Source organism: Misgurnus anguillicaudatus, chromosome 15 (genome assembly GCF_027580225.2).
Source record: "Misgurnus anguillicaudatus chromosome 15, ASM2758022v2, whole genome shotgun sequence".
Classification (NCBI taxonomy): domain Eukaryota; kingdom Metazoa; phylum Chordata; class Actinopteri; order Cypriniformes; family Cobitidae; genus Misgurnus; species Misgurnus anguillicaudatus.
Genome location: NC_073351.2, coordinates 19,990,088 through 20,004,738, shown reverse-complemented (window position 1 = coordinate 20,004,738; position 14,651 = coordinate 19,990,088). Strand labels below are relative to the sequence as shown.

The 14,651-nt window shown below is 39.6% G+C and overlaps 1 protein-coding gene and 1 long non-coding RNA gene across 2 annotated transcripts in view; one reads left to right on the top strand and one right to left on the bottom strand.

Annotated features, from left to right (window-relative positions):
• The window catches only part of fkbp16 (FKBP prolyl isomerase 16), a 52,724-nt gene extending 43,345 nt beyond the window's left edge, over positions 1 to 9,379 (top strand). Inside the window, exons 5-8 of the mRNA XM_055173991.2 lie at positions 2,887 to 3,062; positions 4,423 to 4,500; positions 8,018 to 8,158; positions 8,275 to 9,379. Coding sequence (XP_055029966.2) covers positions 2,887 to 3,062; positions 4,423 to 4,500; positions 8,018 to 8,158; positions 8,275 to 8,361 — 482 coding nt within the window. The 3' untranslated portion in view covers positions 8,362 to 9,379. The remainder of the gene's footprint in view (positions 1 to 2,886; positions 3,063 to 4,422; positions 4,501 to 8,017; positions 8,159 to 8,274) is intronic.
• A 1,079-nt stretch (positions 9,380 to 10,458) lies between these two features.
• Positions 10,459 to 10,858, bottom strand: LOC141349786 (uncharacterized). The gene is made up of 2 exons (XR_012357817.1): positions 10,772 to 10,858; positions 10,459 to 10,645 (listed from the first exon to the last, which is right to left on the bottom strand). It is a non-coding gene; the product is annotated as an uncharacterized lncRNA (long non-coding RNA).
• Between the last annotated feature and the right edge of the window lie 3,793 nt (positions 10,859 to 14,651).

Sequence of the window (14,651 nt, the reverse complement as noted above, 5' to 3'; positions counted from 1 at the left end):
CTGATTGTGATTTTGCGCAAGCAGACAAAAACATGATTTTGCCCCCTCTAAAATCTCAATATTTACAGAAAGACCACATTCAACAGTCCTTTCTTGATAAATATATAAAAAGTAATTCTAAAGCTCTATAGACCCCTTCACAGTTTACGTCACAGGCGGTTCCCACTGCGCATGTCTGGGTCAGAAAAGTCATTACAGCAGATTGAGTTGCGTATTATTCGATATCGTCAAAAATGCCTACTTGCGTCGTGGGCTTTGAAAATCGCACCAGGTCTGCCGTTAAGTTTTTCGGGATTCCCTGCAGAATCTTAAAAACAAAAAAATACAACATCTGTGGATGCAAGCAATTAAACGTGCAGACTGGGACAATGCAACGATCAAAGAGGCTTGTGTTTGTAGTGCTCACTTCATTTCAGGTAAGTCATCATTTTTCAGCCCTGTTAGATTAAACAAGAAAGCCTAAATGGTATGAACAGTTTGACCCCATGCTGCGCGCGCCCCCGATAGTCATTCAATGTTTACAAACCTTGAAGGGGTCTATACAGAAACCTATAGAGCTCCCTTGCTGCCTACACAGCCAGTTGCCTAAATATCATGGGGCATTCAAAGTAAAAAAATATTATACTTAAATGTACTAAAATATACTTACATACCGTCAAGTATCATTTTTGATTGTTTATAAATAAAAGTGTAGAAGTTATACACTACAAATATTCTAATTAAATACCAGAAATAATTAAATACATTTTGAAATAAATACACAGTGTCCCAAAATAGCACAGTTGAGTTCACTTAAGGCCGAAGTATGATCTATTTTTATGTGAGGGTCTGCGTAACAGTGCACATGCAAAATTTTCATCATTTCAGGAATGCGGGCGTACTGTACACACACCACAGGATTTTTGCATGCGCATACAGGAGTATGTAGGTCACAAAAGGTATTGAAAGGCCCTGTCCCTAATGGCACACTCCGGACTTGTGGACCTCCTCAGAGTCCACACTTTGATGACATTATGTAGTGCAGACCTTAGGGACCCTTGACGAGAGTCCAAGAGGGTGCACCAGAGTCGTATTTTGGGACAGACTCGAGCGTCACGTCGGAAATAGGAAGAGAAGTTGCCCATCAGTGTGAACTCCTCCCTTCCGTCCCTGATTGCTCTGACTGCTCTTTCGCAAGGAGTTCTGGGTTGGGAAAGTGTGCAAAGCCTGCTGCAGTGTAGGCTTCGCCGAAGGCCGCATCAAGGGTGCAAAGGGGGCGCTGATGAGCACACTTCGGAGCGTTAAAAATTACATATGGAACACCCTACGGACTCGAGACCGAAGGTCCACATGAAGTGTGCCATTTGGGACAGGGCCTAAATTGACAAAATGCGCATGTGTTGAATGTCAGCGCACGTGTATTATTAGCATGAAGGTAAGGTAATCTTTTACATTGGCCCTGTCCCAAATGGCGCACTTCATGTGGACTTTCGGTCTCGTGGCCTTAAATTACGCGTGCTCGCTTAGGCTACGAGTCTGTAGGGTGTCCTATCTGTCATTTTTACGCTTTGAAGTCTGCTCATCAGCGCCCCCTTGATGCGGTCTTCGGCGAAGCCCGCACTGCAGCAGGCTTCGCACACTTTACCAACCCAGAAGTCCTTGCGAAAGAGCAATCAGACGACGGAAGGGAGGAGTTCACACTGATGGGCAACTTCTCCTCCTATACGCCGTGATGCTTGAGTCTGTCCCAAAATACGACTCCGGTGCACCCACGTGGACTCGCATCAAGGGTCCCTAAAGTCTGCACTCTATGATGTCATCAAAGTGTGGACTCCGAGGAGGACCACAAGTCCGGAGTGTGCCATTTGGGACAGGGCCATTATGGCGATGACGCTGGTAATTCTCTCAGACCAATCAGTGATCTACAGTGTTTTTGCATCATGTTTTCGTATCAGCTCGGTGATGAACTATGAACTATGTCATTAGTCATGTAAATTATGTTAATTAGTCAAATGAACTATGCTTTGCAAGGCTGTGCGTTTGACAGAAAAGCAAAAAACAGATTATACCCATGGATTTAAATTGTCTTACATTTGTCTTCAGAAGTACCAAAGACTATTTTTTTGTATATTTAGTATAGTGTGTGACAAAAGTACATTTAATAATAAGTGTACTTAAAATGTATTTTACTGCACATTTTTATCTGGGATCAGAAAACAATCTGGAATGCTCTGCATAGGAAGCAATTTTAGGTGTCACACCATGAGAGATCTACACACACTATTCATTTGAATACAGCATGCACACAGAAATATTAAGTAAAAGATTATATTTCTTTATAATGAACTATTTATCTGTCCTTGATATTAAATAAATGTAAGTGCATGTATAATTAAAATTTTCCTAGCATCATTTACCATCATAGGTTTCACAGCAAGATTGCCTATCCTAAAGATACATGAAAGGCTGAATTTGGCTAAAACAACATATCTAACGGGAAAATAAACCAGATATCTATAGGGAATATAAAGAGGCATTCTTGCAGTTTACATTCAAGAGACAGTCAATTGTTTGCATCTGCTAAAGGATAATTCTGCCAGCATTTTAGGAGCACAAAAACATAAACTGTAGAGCGGTGGTCTCCAACATGGTGCCGTTCTGTGAGTTGCCCGCCAAAGCACATTCTATTAATAGCCTAAATTTTTATTACCGGTACATATTTTTTATATTAGCTTGGCTTCTTTTACGTATGTTAACATTTTATCAATGATAAACATATCAAGAAGTAAAATAAAATAATGGTCACAAAAAGGTTTGGAGACACCTGCTGTAGAAGGTTTCAAAGCTCAAGTGTTATGACTTACTAAAGAGTGGTTATGAGGAGTTGTACTCTGTCCCCTCCTACAGAAGGTGAAAACAGCATAGCAGATGAAGAGGAGGTCAGTGAATACCGAGTGAAATGTCTGAATAACTTGGCAGCAGCACAGCTGAAACTTGGACAGTTCGAGGAGGCCCTACACACCAGTCAAGATGTTCTCTTCCTCGATCCCAACAATGTCAAAGCACTATTCAGGAAAGGAAAGGTAGGAATGCTCAACATAGTACACACTCTCAGATAAAAGTACAAAAGATACAAAAGTTGTCACGGGTATACATAAAAGTATACTTTTGTACCTAAAAGGTGCATATTGTACCTCATATGGTACACCGTGGTACCTTAGAGCTTGGAGAGAGCGGGGCACAAACTAACGCTTTTTGGCTTTGGCTCCATCATTAAAAAAAATATTTAAGTTACATTAATCATTTTTAACACAATCAACACACACATCTCTGTTACAAATTAACAGTTTGTTTGTGGGACCTACCGTTATCGTACAATAAACTGAAAGTGACAGTGTGCAAATGTTACTTACTCCATACTGTAGGTGGGGTTTATTGTAACAAACAGAGGGTTTGTTGTAACACCTGATAATAATTAAATAAAATGATGTCTATAAAAGTGGATATTGTTTATATATCTGCCTATAATAGATAGATATCCACACATTCATCTATTCATAATCCTTCATCTAACCATCCTTGTTATGCATCAACGCATATAATTAGATTTTTTTGAAAGGGCTGCACAATTAAGATAAAAAATTATAATTGTGAGTTATTTCCCCTGATATTGTATTAACAGTTATCATTTTGAATAATAGTATTTACATTGTTTTCTTTTTATATCATTGTATACCTGAGGCTTAATTGTAACACTGTGTTACAACTAACCCCACTGTGTAAAAATGTTTTCAATACCAGCTATCAGTTACTAGGATGTTTCAAAATGCTGTTCTGTTTTAGGTAACAAGACAGTGATTAAAAATAATATAAGGTTGGATTTGGTGACTTACAGAAATTGAAAAAAAAAACCATAAGATGAAGAAATTTACTTTTATGCTCTTTGTTCAATATCCTAACCAAAACACATCAAAACTTTTCACAAATTCACAGGAGATCATCTTCTCACAATAAGAGAAAAAGACCAAAAGCACAGATTGCTCAGCCCTTAATAAATATATAAAGTACCCGTGTTATAATTAATCCTGTGATAGTTTGAGCCCCGCTCACCCCTACATATCTATACCTAAATGGTACATACAGTATTAGGACCTACTGTCCAAGTGACACATTTTGTACCTTTTTTCTGAGTGCAGTATACATACTTTGGTTCGTTTTTTATTTATTTGATCAGTTTTGATTGATTTATAAACATTGAGACCATCTCATACAGCTCCCATCAATTTTGTGTTGATTAAGCAAACTGGTTTTCTTTATCACAATATTTTTATGTCTGTGTATATATACATCAAGATTATACTTTTTCCTACTGTTTTGCCTTAAACAAAAGCTTATCAATTGTCAGTTGGAGATGTTCCTCCCTGACGATCTAACTTTTCACAGCTTTTATCAGATAAGGGCGAGTATGAGGAGGCCATGGAGACCCTGAAAAAAGCTCTGAAACTGGAGCCGTCCACTAAGGTGAGGCATGTAACCGTATCGGTACATTTAACGTGAACCAGCAATAGAAAAAATCCCTTCTGGAGCCTGTTGCAGATCAACCCAAGGTCTCATCAATGTGAAAGTACCTGACCTAACTGGTACCGAGCTATTTATTTAAAATTTCAACATTGCCATTGTCAAATTCAATGCCAGCTGAAAGTCACCGTGGGTCAAGTGTTTGTATTAATGCAGAGAACATAAGGTTTATGACTGTATTGATTCCGCTTTCAGCATTCATTAGTTCAAGCACTTTCCAAAATGCTTTTAAATGAGAATTCACTTCAGGTTTGTGGATCCATTTGGCCTAGTTGAATCACCGGCCATTTCAAAACTTTTCATTACTGTATATGGGTGATTCTCACGAAACCATTGAAACACCACGGCACTAATGATTTTAGCTTTAAAATGTGTAATATAGTAACATTAAAAAGCATCAGAATTAACACAATACTGTGTTCTACCTTGCACAATGTGTGATTTCAACATAAGAATTTATAATTGGAAATTTTATCTCATTTTCTGCTGAAATTCTCATTACCGCAAAGTGTCCAGCTGTGTTTGAACATGCGTTATGTTGTAATTTAATCAAACTAACACAAAAATATTAAGAAAAAAATAAATGGATGTTTTGCTAGACTACTTTAGATGACAGAAAAAATATTTACTGAATAGTAATGTATAATAATAATGAAGAAAAATTAGGAAAATGATGTGTCCATGCCTGATGTTCTCATCCTCCGCAACACTTTTTGAGAACAGTTTAAGCACACATACAGAATTTTAATAAAATTTGATTTTGAGTGACCAAGCACATGGACCAGTTACTTCAAGATGGCTACCAGGTAAGATCATTTTTTTTACAGTTAATTTGAAATATTGTCTTGTCAGAATGCTTACACGACATTTTGATTATCATTACCGCAACAGATGCTTATTAAATGTTCATTTAATTAATAGAAGCATAATACTTTGATTTTAAATGCATGTGCAGAATCTCCAAATTACTTTCTTTTAGGTTTGTCATGTCATTTTGAAAATATGTTAGTGTTGATGTTTTCTGACTGTTGCGGTAATGAGATTTTTTAGGACACATTTTTTAAATTATGTTACAAAAAGTGTTAAATGATAAGTAAAAGTTTTTAAATTAATGTTCCCATTTACTCCAGACTTTGTTTTTCAATGTCTGGTGGGAAAAAAGTAAATTTAAGCAATTTTTACATTTTCATGCTTGAAATTTTTAAAACCAAGTTTTCGTGAGAATCACCCATGTAATCTTAACATTACCTGTACTCTTGCAATGCTCTCTTTAATGTTTTGGTGTATAGTAAATAGTTGTGCAAAAGTCAGCAACAGGTATGTTTGAGGTTAGTTTACAGCATAAAGTTACCATAAGTAAGTAAGAATTCTGTGCTGGCTGAGAAAATCAACAGAAGGCACTAATGTACTGTTCCAGGATCAGTTTAGACACTCAATATGGTTTGTTTACAATGCTAGAGTAAGTTATAAAAACAATTTTTGTTTCTATTGTTATACCTTTGGGCAATAACAGAGCGTTCTGTGCTCCAATTGACAAAACCTGTTCGGTCATGCCTTAGTGAATAGTCAGTCTGCCAAATCCTCAGCAGCAGCCAGTAAGATTACAGCTGTCTGGAGCCATAGCATGGCCACATCTTCCTCTAATACAGTAAATCATCACTGTACTCAATATATACACTGAGATTGTGTATGACAAACAAGAAGTACCAAACAGAACAATACACCTCATTCATAAAACTGGAGAATAATAGCCTATTCTGCTTTGCAAAGTAACAAATCTGATTTGTTTTATTGCAAAGTTGCGCAACACTCCGCACCAGCATTTCCTCACAGAAAGTCTATAAAGCATTATATAATTGAAATGCTTCTTTTAATGCTGGATCTGTGTTTATGAGTGGTCTCTGCTTTCCTCACACACTGTTTTGACCTATAATGCTCATGGTTAAGAGTGAGCCATGTCTAGACAAAACTAAAATATCTGCTGTTGCTATAATGACACCCCCGTCTGGACGACAGGGCAGACAGAAAACATTCCCTTAAGAAAGGACTCGTTGCAAAATTCTAATTAGAATCATAGAGCGAAGAATGGCACGAATGGTAAACATGCATATATGTGCTTTTATATATTTAGGATTCTTTCTTTGTTATTATGTTATGGGTTACAACATTGAATGTACACTTATAGAACCACCTGTAGTATATTTTAGCAAAATATAAGCAACGTATGTATATACTGTCTCATCAGTTAGGTTGAAGTAAGCTAAAAACACTGTAAAAAGTTGAATTAAAAGATTTCAGTCACAAAAGCGGTATAGAATTTGATATCAAGCAGTAAAATCAAGGTCATGTCATTGTAATATTGTCAAGGATACAATAAGCAGGTGTCTATTAATATATAAGTGTTAAATATGCAATGTGAGCTTGCACAGAAAACAGCTCACTTGCTTAATTAACAAATTAACATTTTACTAGGTTACGCTCTGTCTGAGAATGACTAAAACCTCAAATGAGTGTTGCTTGCTTGTTGTTTCATATGCCTTATCACCTCTTCTGTAATGCAGCATGTGCATGCAGTCAAATGTCGCCATCTGCTGGGCAGTGTAAACATTGTATACAATATTGACAGAATCAAGCACTTTGAAGAACAAGTTTGGTATTTTGCACTTGGGGCCCTGTTTTCAGATTGTTTATGATGAAATAGAACGGTTCCGACTGAAACCCGGACACATGATGCTGGCCCGAGAATTTTCGACTCCCACCTCTACAACGGCTGCACAGGTGCACTGGAACAATCATTCCCAAAATGCATTAAACTTTCGTTTGCAAAGACGTGAAACTCACCGAGTGGTCAGGGGCGGTCACCGACACGCTCACACAAAAATCGCCGCAAAAGATACCCTCCAACAGGTTTTATCATAGTTTTTGTCCAACTCCATTGACTTGTATTAGATGTGCTGTGAGGTTACGGTATTACTCCGTGCCGGGAACGTTGTTTGTATTCTTGCAATTGGCAAAGGCGGATTATCGCCACCAACTGGGCTGGAGTGTCTATTATTCAAGCTCTCAACAGAAGAATGTACGGGTGTGAGGCGTTTGGAAAAATAGATCCACAAGTTTACAACGAATGCTAAAACACCTGTTGGAAAGCACCCCTTGCAGCGATTCTCGTGAGCATATCAGTGAACACCCCTGACCACTCGGTAAGCTTCACGTCTTTGTAAACGAAAGTTTAATGCATTTTAGGAAGGATTGTTCCAGTGCACCTATACACCCATTGTAGAGGTGGGAGTTGATACAACAAACACCCGAAAATTCTCGGGCCAGCATCATATGTTGAAATTTCAGTCAAAACCGTTCTATTTCATCATAAACAATCTGAAAACAGGGCTTTAAGTGTAAAATACTGAACTTGTCCTTTAAAGAAGGATTTAAACCTTTTTCTAATTCTGTATTTTCATAGGCCATACACGCTGAGCTGTCAAAGTTGGTAAAAAGACAGGCAGGAGAAAACGAGATTCAAAACTGGGAAGCTAAACCAGCTCAACTGCTCGGGGAAAACATAGCACCCTTTTTAACACCTACCCCCAAAAAGAAGCTGACGGTAAGTGACTGGCACAACAGTCAAGAGAATAGCGGTGGAAAATTCCTTTCAAAATGTGCCAGAGTTGGATCCCACTGAGTCCCTCGGTCTTTTAATCTTGTTTTCTACTTTTTCAGGGAATTTCTTGGAAGTTTCTGCTTGGAGCTCTGGTGGTGGCCTTGGGCAGTTTAGTCATATCTGTGGTCCTGACCGCACAGAACTAACTCTTTTGACCTACATGCAAATGAACTAAGAGTCTCACAAACACACATTCCACAAAATGCCAAGAGATGAGGAGAAAAAAATCCACTTTTTAAAGGGCATCTGCAAGAAATCCTTAACTCTTGGCACCCCAACTAAAAAAAATCAGAATGTGTGCACAAAGAAGGGAAAGCAAGTCTATTACAAATATCTTCAATACAAAATAAGTTCTGATCAATCAGTATCCACCAAAACTCAGTAAACAAACAGGCATCACAAAACATTACAGTTGAGTAATTTTAGAGGTGTACGGTTCAGTTTTTATCTGTCAGTCTTTATGTGTGAGTTCCCTACTGCTGGTAAACAGTGGGCGTGATGACACTTCATCTTGTATAAATGAGCCCACATTTCCTATTGCAGTTAAACCTGCCATCAGTGAAGTGGAACCGCATCCTGTGTGTACTGTATCCTCAGTGCTAACCTATACAAATACTCCTGATCCACTCCGGGGTTTAGTTTACTACGTGTGAGCATTATCTCTCTTCTCTAACTCCTTGACACTCCTGTAAACAGACTAATGACTCATCTGTACTAATGATGACTGCTGATGAATCTATTGCTGCCTCTCTCTTACCCAACCCAGTTAGTGTTGACATATTATAGAACTCTTTCATATGTTATTTGGCACACACTGCTTTATCACTGATGCAGGTATTATATCTTACAAATTAACCTTGCAGGAGTTTCTCTTATCAGACCAGATCAGACATACATAGACCCAATCTCTGTCAAAAGTATACCAACTTTCCACTTACTGTAGGCAGAGTTTACTGTGGATGATTCAACAGAGGCTTTGTTTTTCAAAGTTCAACAGGTCATTTAAGTAGGGGTGTTTAAAAGTTGAAGATGTTTAAATGGAAAGCACGACTAAACAGAAAATCTTCAGCAAGTTTATGTAGTCATCTTTTGTACCTTTATCTTTGTTCACTTGATTGATGTTCATGCTACACTGTAAAACCTAAAAATTAACTCAACTCAAACTATTTAAGGAAACCAGTTGCATTAAACCATTTAAGTTTTAAAACACATACATTTGAGTACTGTGAACTCAAACAAATTGAGTCATGTGCAGTTATGCACTTATATTTAAGTTCACACTGTATCCTGTGTTCACACTTAAATATAAGTGCATAATTGCACAAGTTCACAATAGTGTGTGTGTTTTGAAACTTAATTGGTTTGGAGCAACCGATTTTCTTAAATGGTTTGAGTTAAGTTAACTGTTAAGTTTTGGAGATCTTTCTCATGTTGCACTGCACTTGTATCAAATTTTCACCTGTTAATATATATTAGAGCCCGACCGAACTATCGGTATCGGCATTCATAATGGCCAATAAATGAATATATATATATATAAAGGTCGAAAAAAAGGACGAATCAGCCTTCAACCATGTCATGAGTGTTGCCGTTGTATAGTTTGTCCAACAGAGGGCACTCTACAACCTCCCTGTTGGCAACACTTGTGTATAACGTGTCACACATCCTGCAACCGGCTGATCCAGCCAGAGTTGGGCAGAGAGAACAACGGTTAAGTGAGTTCATGGTGAGTTGGTCACAAGACAATAAAATAAACAAGTTTCTTTTTAAAATGCATTATCATATTATTTTAGTTAAAACTCATAAATAACTACAAATAACTAATATTAGGGAAATCTGTTTTGTTGCGCGTTTCTGAAATATCGGCCGATATATCGGAATATCAGATTTTAAAACAATAAACATTTGTATCGGTATCGGCCTTCAAAATCCTTTATCGGTCAGGCTCTATTTACTTGTCCTCAAAGTTCATGTGTTATAGAAGCAGAAAAAATGGGCAAGTGTAAGGATCTGAGTGACTTTGACAAAGGCCAAGTTGTGATGACTAGACGACTTAGTCAGAGCATAAAAAAACGCAGCTCTTGTGGGGTGTTCCCGGTCTGCAGTAGTCAGTACCTATTAAAACTGGTCCAAGGAAGGTAAAGGGGTGAACTGGTGACAGGGTAGCTCAGGGTACAGCTATTAACCATCATTTCATGTTTTAATGATAATAATACTAATCATGAACTTACAAGACGAGCATACAAGTTAAACTGTGTTTATTTATTTGTGAAGAAGAGAACAGTTCACAATCAAGTTGTCTAATCACAGGCCAATACGTTTCTTTTGCTTCAATGGCGCAGCACAAGCACATGTTTTCCCTCACAACGGACAACATACAGTCCAACAGCTCGTTCTGCACGGTTTTTAAAGTTCTGGCTGGCAATAAATCTGTATGGAAAAAAGTTTATTGTTCAGCAACTTTTCTATTTTTCCTTTAAATGTATCAATTAAAACATTCAAATCTTTACATTAATTATGCAAGGTACAAAGTATAATAGACAAACAAGTCATTACTGAAAGGTCCCTCCACCTCCCATTGTCCTCTTCATGGGGCAGTTGTATAGCCTAGTGCAGTGTTTCCCAACCCTGGTCCTCGGGCACCCCCTCCCAGAAAGTTTTAGATGTTTCCTTATTTAACTTTCTTATGCTAGGCAACCACCGAGTCAGCTGTCTTGTCGATCAAGAATTGAAGCGTGAGCGCTCTTTTGCTGTTAACTGTCATATTAGCAGAATTTTTTAAAAGAGGGCGCTTGCTCTGACCTTTGAGGATGAGAGGTGCACAAACACATGAGAGAGTGAGCGAGTGGAGTCCGGTTCTTCAAAGCAACTGTAAACTTCACTTACCACAACGTAAGGCCCGCCTCTCCCCTCATTCGATTGGACAATGGAAAGACGCAAATGACGTCGGGCGCTTCTCCGCTCTTAGCGTTCCTTCAAAGGCGCGTGCTGCGGCCGGCGCGCATAAACATAGTTTAAACAGCGTGCAAACGCTCCCTGTCCATAGAATATCATTCAAAAAAGGCTTATTGTTATACATTTGGCTGGGTGATTAACATAAGTGTTTATAAATTGTTCTCTAATTTTGATTTCGACTGTAAAGCCTGCCAATCAACATTAGCGTACATAAAAAATAAGTTCAAGCTTTGTCTTTGAAAAATAATTCAGAGACATCGCTAACACTAACCTGCACCAACTCGTCACTTTATACATTTTCAAAAGTGTTGCATTATTTGCTAAACACAACTTCTAATTACAGCTGCAAGCAGCAATGTAAGGGCCCTCGCACGCATGTGCACCGCCACCCGATGGCCATAGGAAAACAATGAAAAGTGGGGATATGAATTTTAGTGTGTAAATATATGTGGATATGTCTTTGCAATTTATCATCGTAAAGTCCTTAAGATCTGTCTGACCAAATAAGATGATGATCTAATTAAATTTCTATGAGCAGTAAATCACAGTTTAAAACCTGACATTTCCTGCTGCCAGCAGGTGGCGCTATGACTGTCTCTGAATATTGCCGTGTTCAGACCAGGACAATTATCAAACATGTGAAGCGTGGGTCAGATTAGACATTGTAAGCCTGAGTTAGAACAACTTCCTGTTTTATGGCGAAAAGCAAAAATTTGGCAGGCCGCCAAGAACACACCTCTTCGCAATTTAGCTTCGCAAAATGTGGAAAGCTGTAACAAGTAGCATTCCCTTACTATTTTACATCTGCAATAATTTTATTTTGCCATAATCTGACCATCAGTCGCAAGGTCATACAATTTAAAGTTGGCCTTGCAATAGGTTGGACCTGAAGGCCTACATCTAATTTAAAATGAATTAATTTTACAATATAGCACTGGTTAAATCAATTCCGTAATAATGTACATTATGGTTTTTGAGTCATGGGTTGAATAATTTTCAGATAAGCAAAAAAGTGATGTGGGAAAATAAAATAAGAACAAATCAAGACATTACAATAGAAAAGAACAAAGTTACAAATAAAGTAAGATCTAACAGTATTGATTGGGTAGAGAAACAATATCAAATTAATATAACACTGTTTTCATTCTATAAATTAAATATAATTTATCTTTTTAAAGCTATAAAAGTGATTTTCCTTTTGTCTGTTGTAGTTTGATTAACATAATGACTCAAACATAAGCATTTCTTATAAGACGAACTGTCCCTTTAACAACGGAGAAGCGCTGATCTACACTGACTGACACATGACCAACTTCCAGGTCCGTAGCCAGCCTATTGAAAGGGGGGGTTCTTTTTTTCAAAAGTGGACCTTTTTTGCAGTTTTTCTTCCTCCATTTGTATTTAATTATGAGCAGGGCCGTACGCACGATTTTATAAATACCGAGGTCCATATATGTATTTTTCTAGGTCATGCACCACAGGAAAAAATATTATTTCTCTGCTCTACATATATGAATTTAAAAAAAAAAATCTGAAAACCAAAGAATCAAATAACGTCTCGGTTACGTATGTAACCCTCGTTCCCTGAAGGAAGGGAACGGAGACGTCACGTCGTGACCGACGAATTGGGAACCGCTCCGCGGTGGCAAATCTACTTCGAGAAGCTATTAAAAAGGCCAATGAAATTGGCATGCAGATTATTTGCACCTGCTGCGCTGCCCAGCCGCGCGGGTATATAATGAGAGGCAGGTGCAGTAATCAAATCAGCTTTTTTCGCTGAGAAGCCGGCAAAATAAAGGGGCCGGCCGACTCAGCAGTGGAACAGCAACTGTGGCGACGGGACGTGACGTCTCCGTTCCCTTCCTTCAGGGAACGAGGGTTACATACGTAACCGAGACGTTCCCTTTCAGTCGGTCACTACGACGTCACGTCGTGACCGACGAATTGGGAATCCCTACCAAAGCGCCACTGGAGCTGACCCTTCCAGTGCCTGCGTAAAACCTTCCGTCTTCACTTTACGAGAGGCGGAACCTGGGCTTACAGCAGAAGGCCGGTCACTACTTGTTCCTAAACCCACGATAGTGAACTAGGCAAACTGGGAAGCGAATCCAGCCTGGGCGGAACTAGGAGACGCTGCGGAGCCAACCCAGAGGAGATTGTACGAATGGGTGGCGAAAATAGCCCATAGGTCTATGACGTGACTCTCATAACTATATTTATACTAGAGAGAGAGCAGAGCGGGCTCTGCAAGGGAAACGTGGCAGATTAGCTCCATGGAAATACGCGCATAGGACACCTCACGGGGGCGCTATACGGGGGCCTAGCCAAACACAGGTTTTCAGGAATACAGCTAATGAGAGGCTGACAGCCGATGCTCCGCAACATCGACTGAAAAGGCGATGGAGGAAAGGCAAAACCTTATTTTGTGACGTTTTGACCTTATGGCCTTCCATATTGGCGCAGTCGTTCAGCACCAAAACGGAGGCTGCAAGCCGACACAGGAGCCGACTCTGAGTGTTTCTACCGGTTTGAGGAGAGAACACGAGAGGATACCGGCTCAATACGAACACTGTAAAATCTGGGGAACGTGTTAGGTGTCGCCCAGCCAGCCGCTCTACAAATGTCTGCTAGCGAGGAACCACGAGCAAATGCCCAAGATGATGCCACACTTCTAGTAGAGTGGGCTCTCAAATTAAAGGGGCAAGGGACACCCTGCTTTTCATACGCGAGGGCGATAGTGTCTACAATCCAATGAGACATCCTCTGCTTAGTGACAGCCTTCCCTTTCTGCTGACCACCGTAACAGACAAAGAGCTGCTCTGAGGTTCTAAAGCTTTGAGTTCGGTCCACATATACACGCAAAGCGCGCACAGGGCATAACAAAGCCATGGCTGGGTCTGCTTCCTCCTGGGGCAGAGCTTGTAAGTTCACCACTTGATCCTTAAAAGGAGTGGTGGGAACTTTGGGCACGTAGCCGGGCCTGGGTCTCAATGTTACACTGATATTAGCGGGCCCGAACTGAAGGCACGAATCGTTGACCGAGAATGCATGAAGATCCCCTATCCGTTTAACCGAAGCCAGTGCAAGAAGGGTTAAAGTTTTCATTGTGAGAAATTTGATACTCACAGAATGCAGAGGCTCGAATGGGGCAAGCTGGAGTGTTTTCAGCACCATGGACAAGTCCCACGGAGGAATAGAGGGTGGGCGAGAAGGATTCAGCCTTCGTGCACCTCTTAGGAATTTAATAACTAGATCGTGCTGACCCACAGATTTACCGTTTATCGGCGAGTGGTGCGCGGATATTGCCGCGATATCTACTTTAATGGTAGAAGGTGACAGCCTCTTCTCCAGACGATGCTGAAGATACGAAAGCACGACTCTAATAGAGCATTCTCGGGGGTCCTCTGACTGTGAAGCACACCAAACAACGAACAGGTTCCATTTAAGCTTATAAGCCTGTCTAGTAGACTGCGCTCGCGCC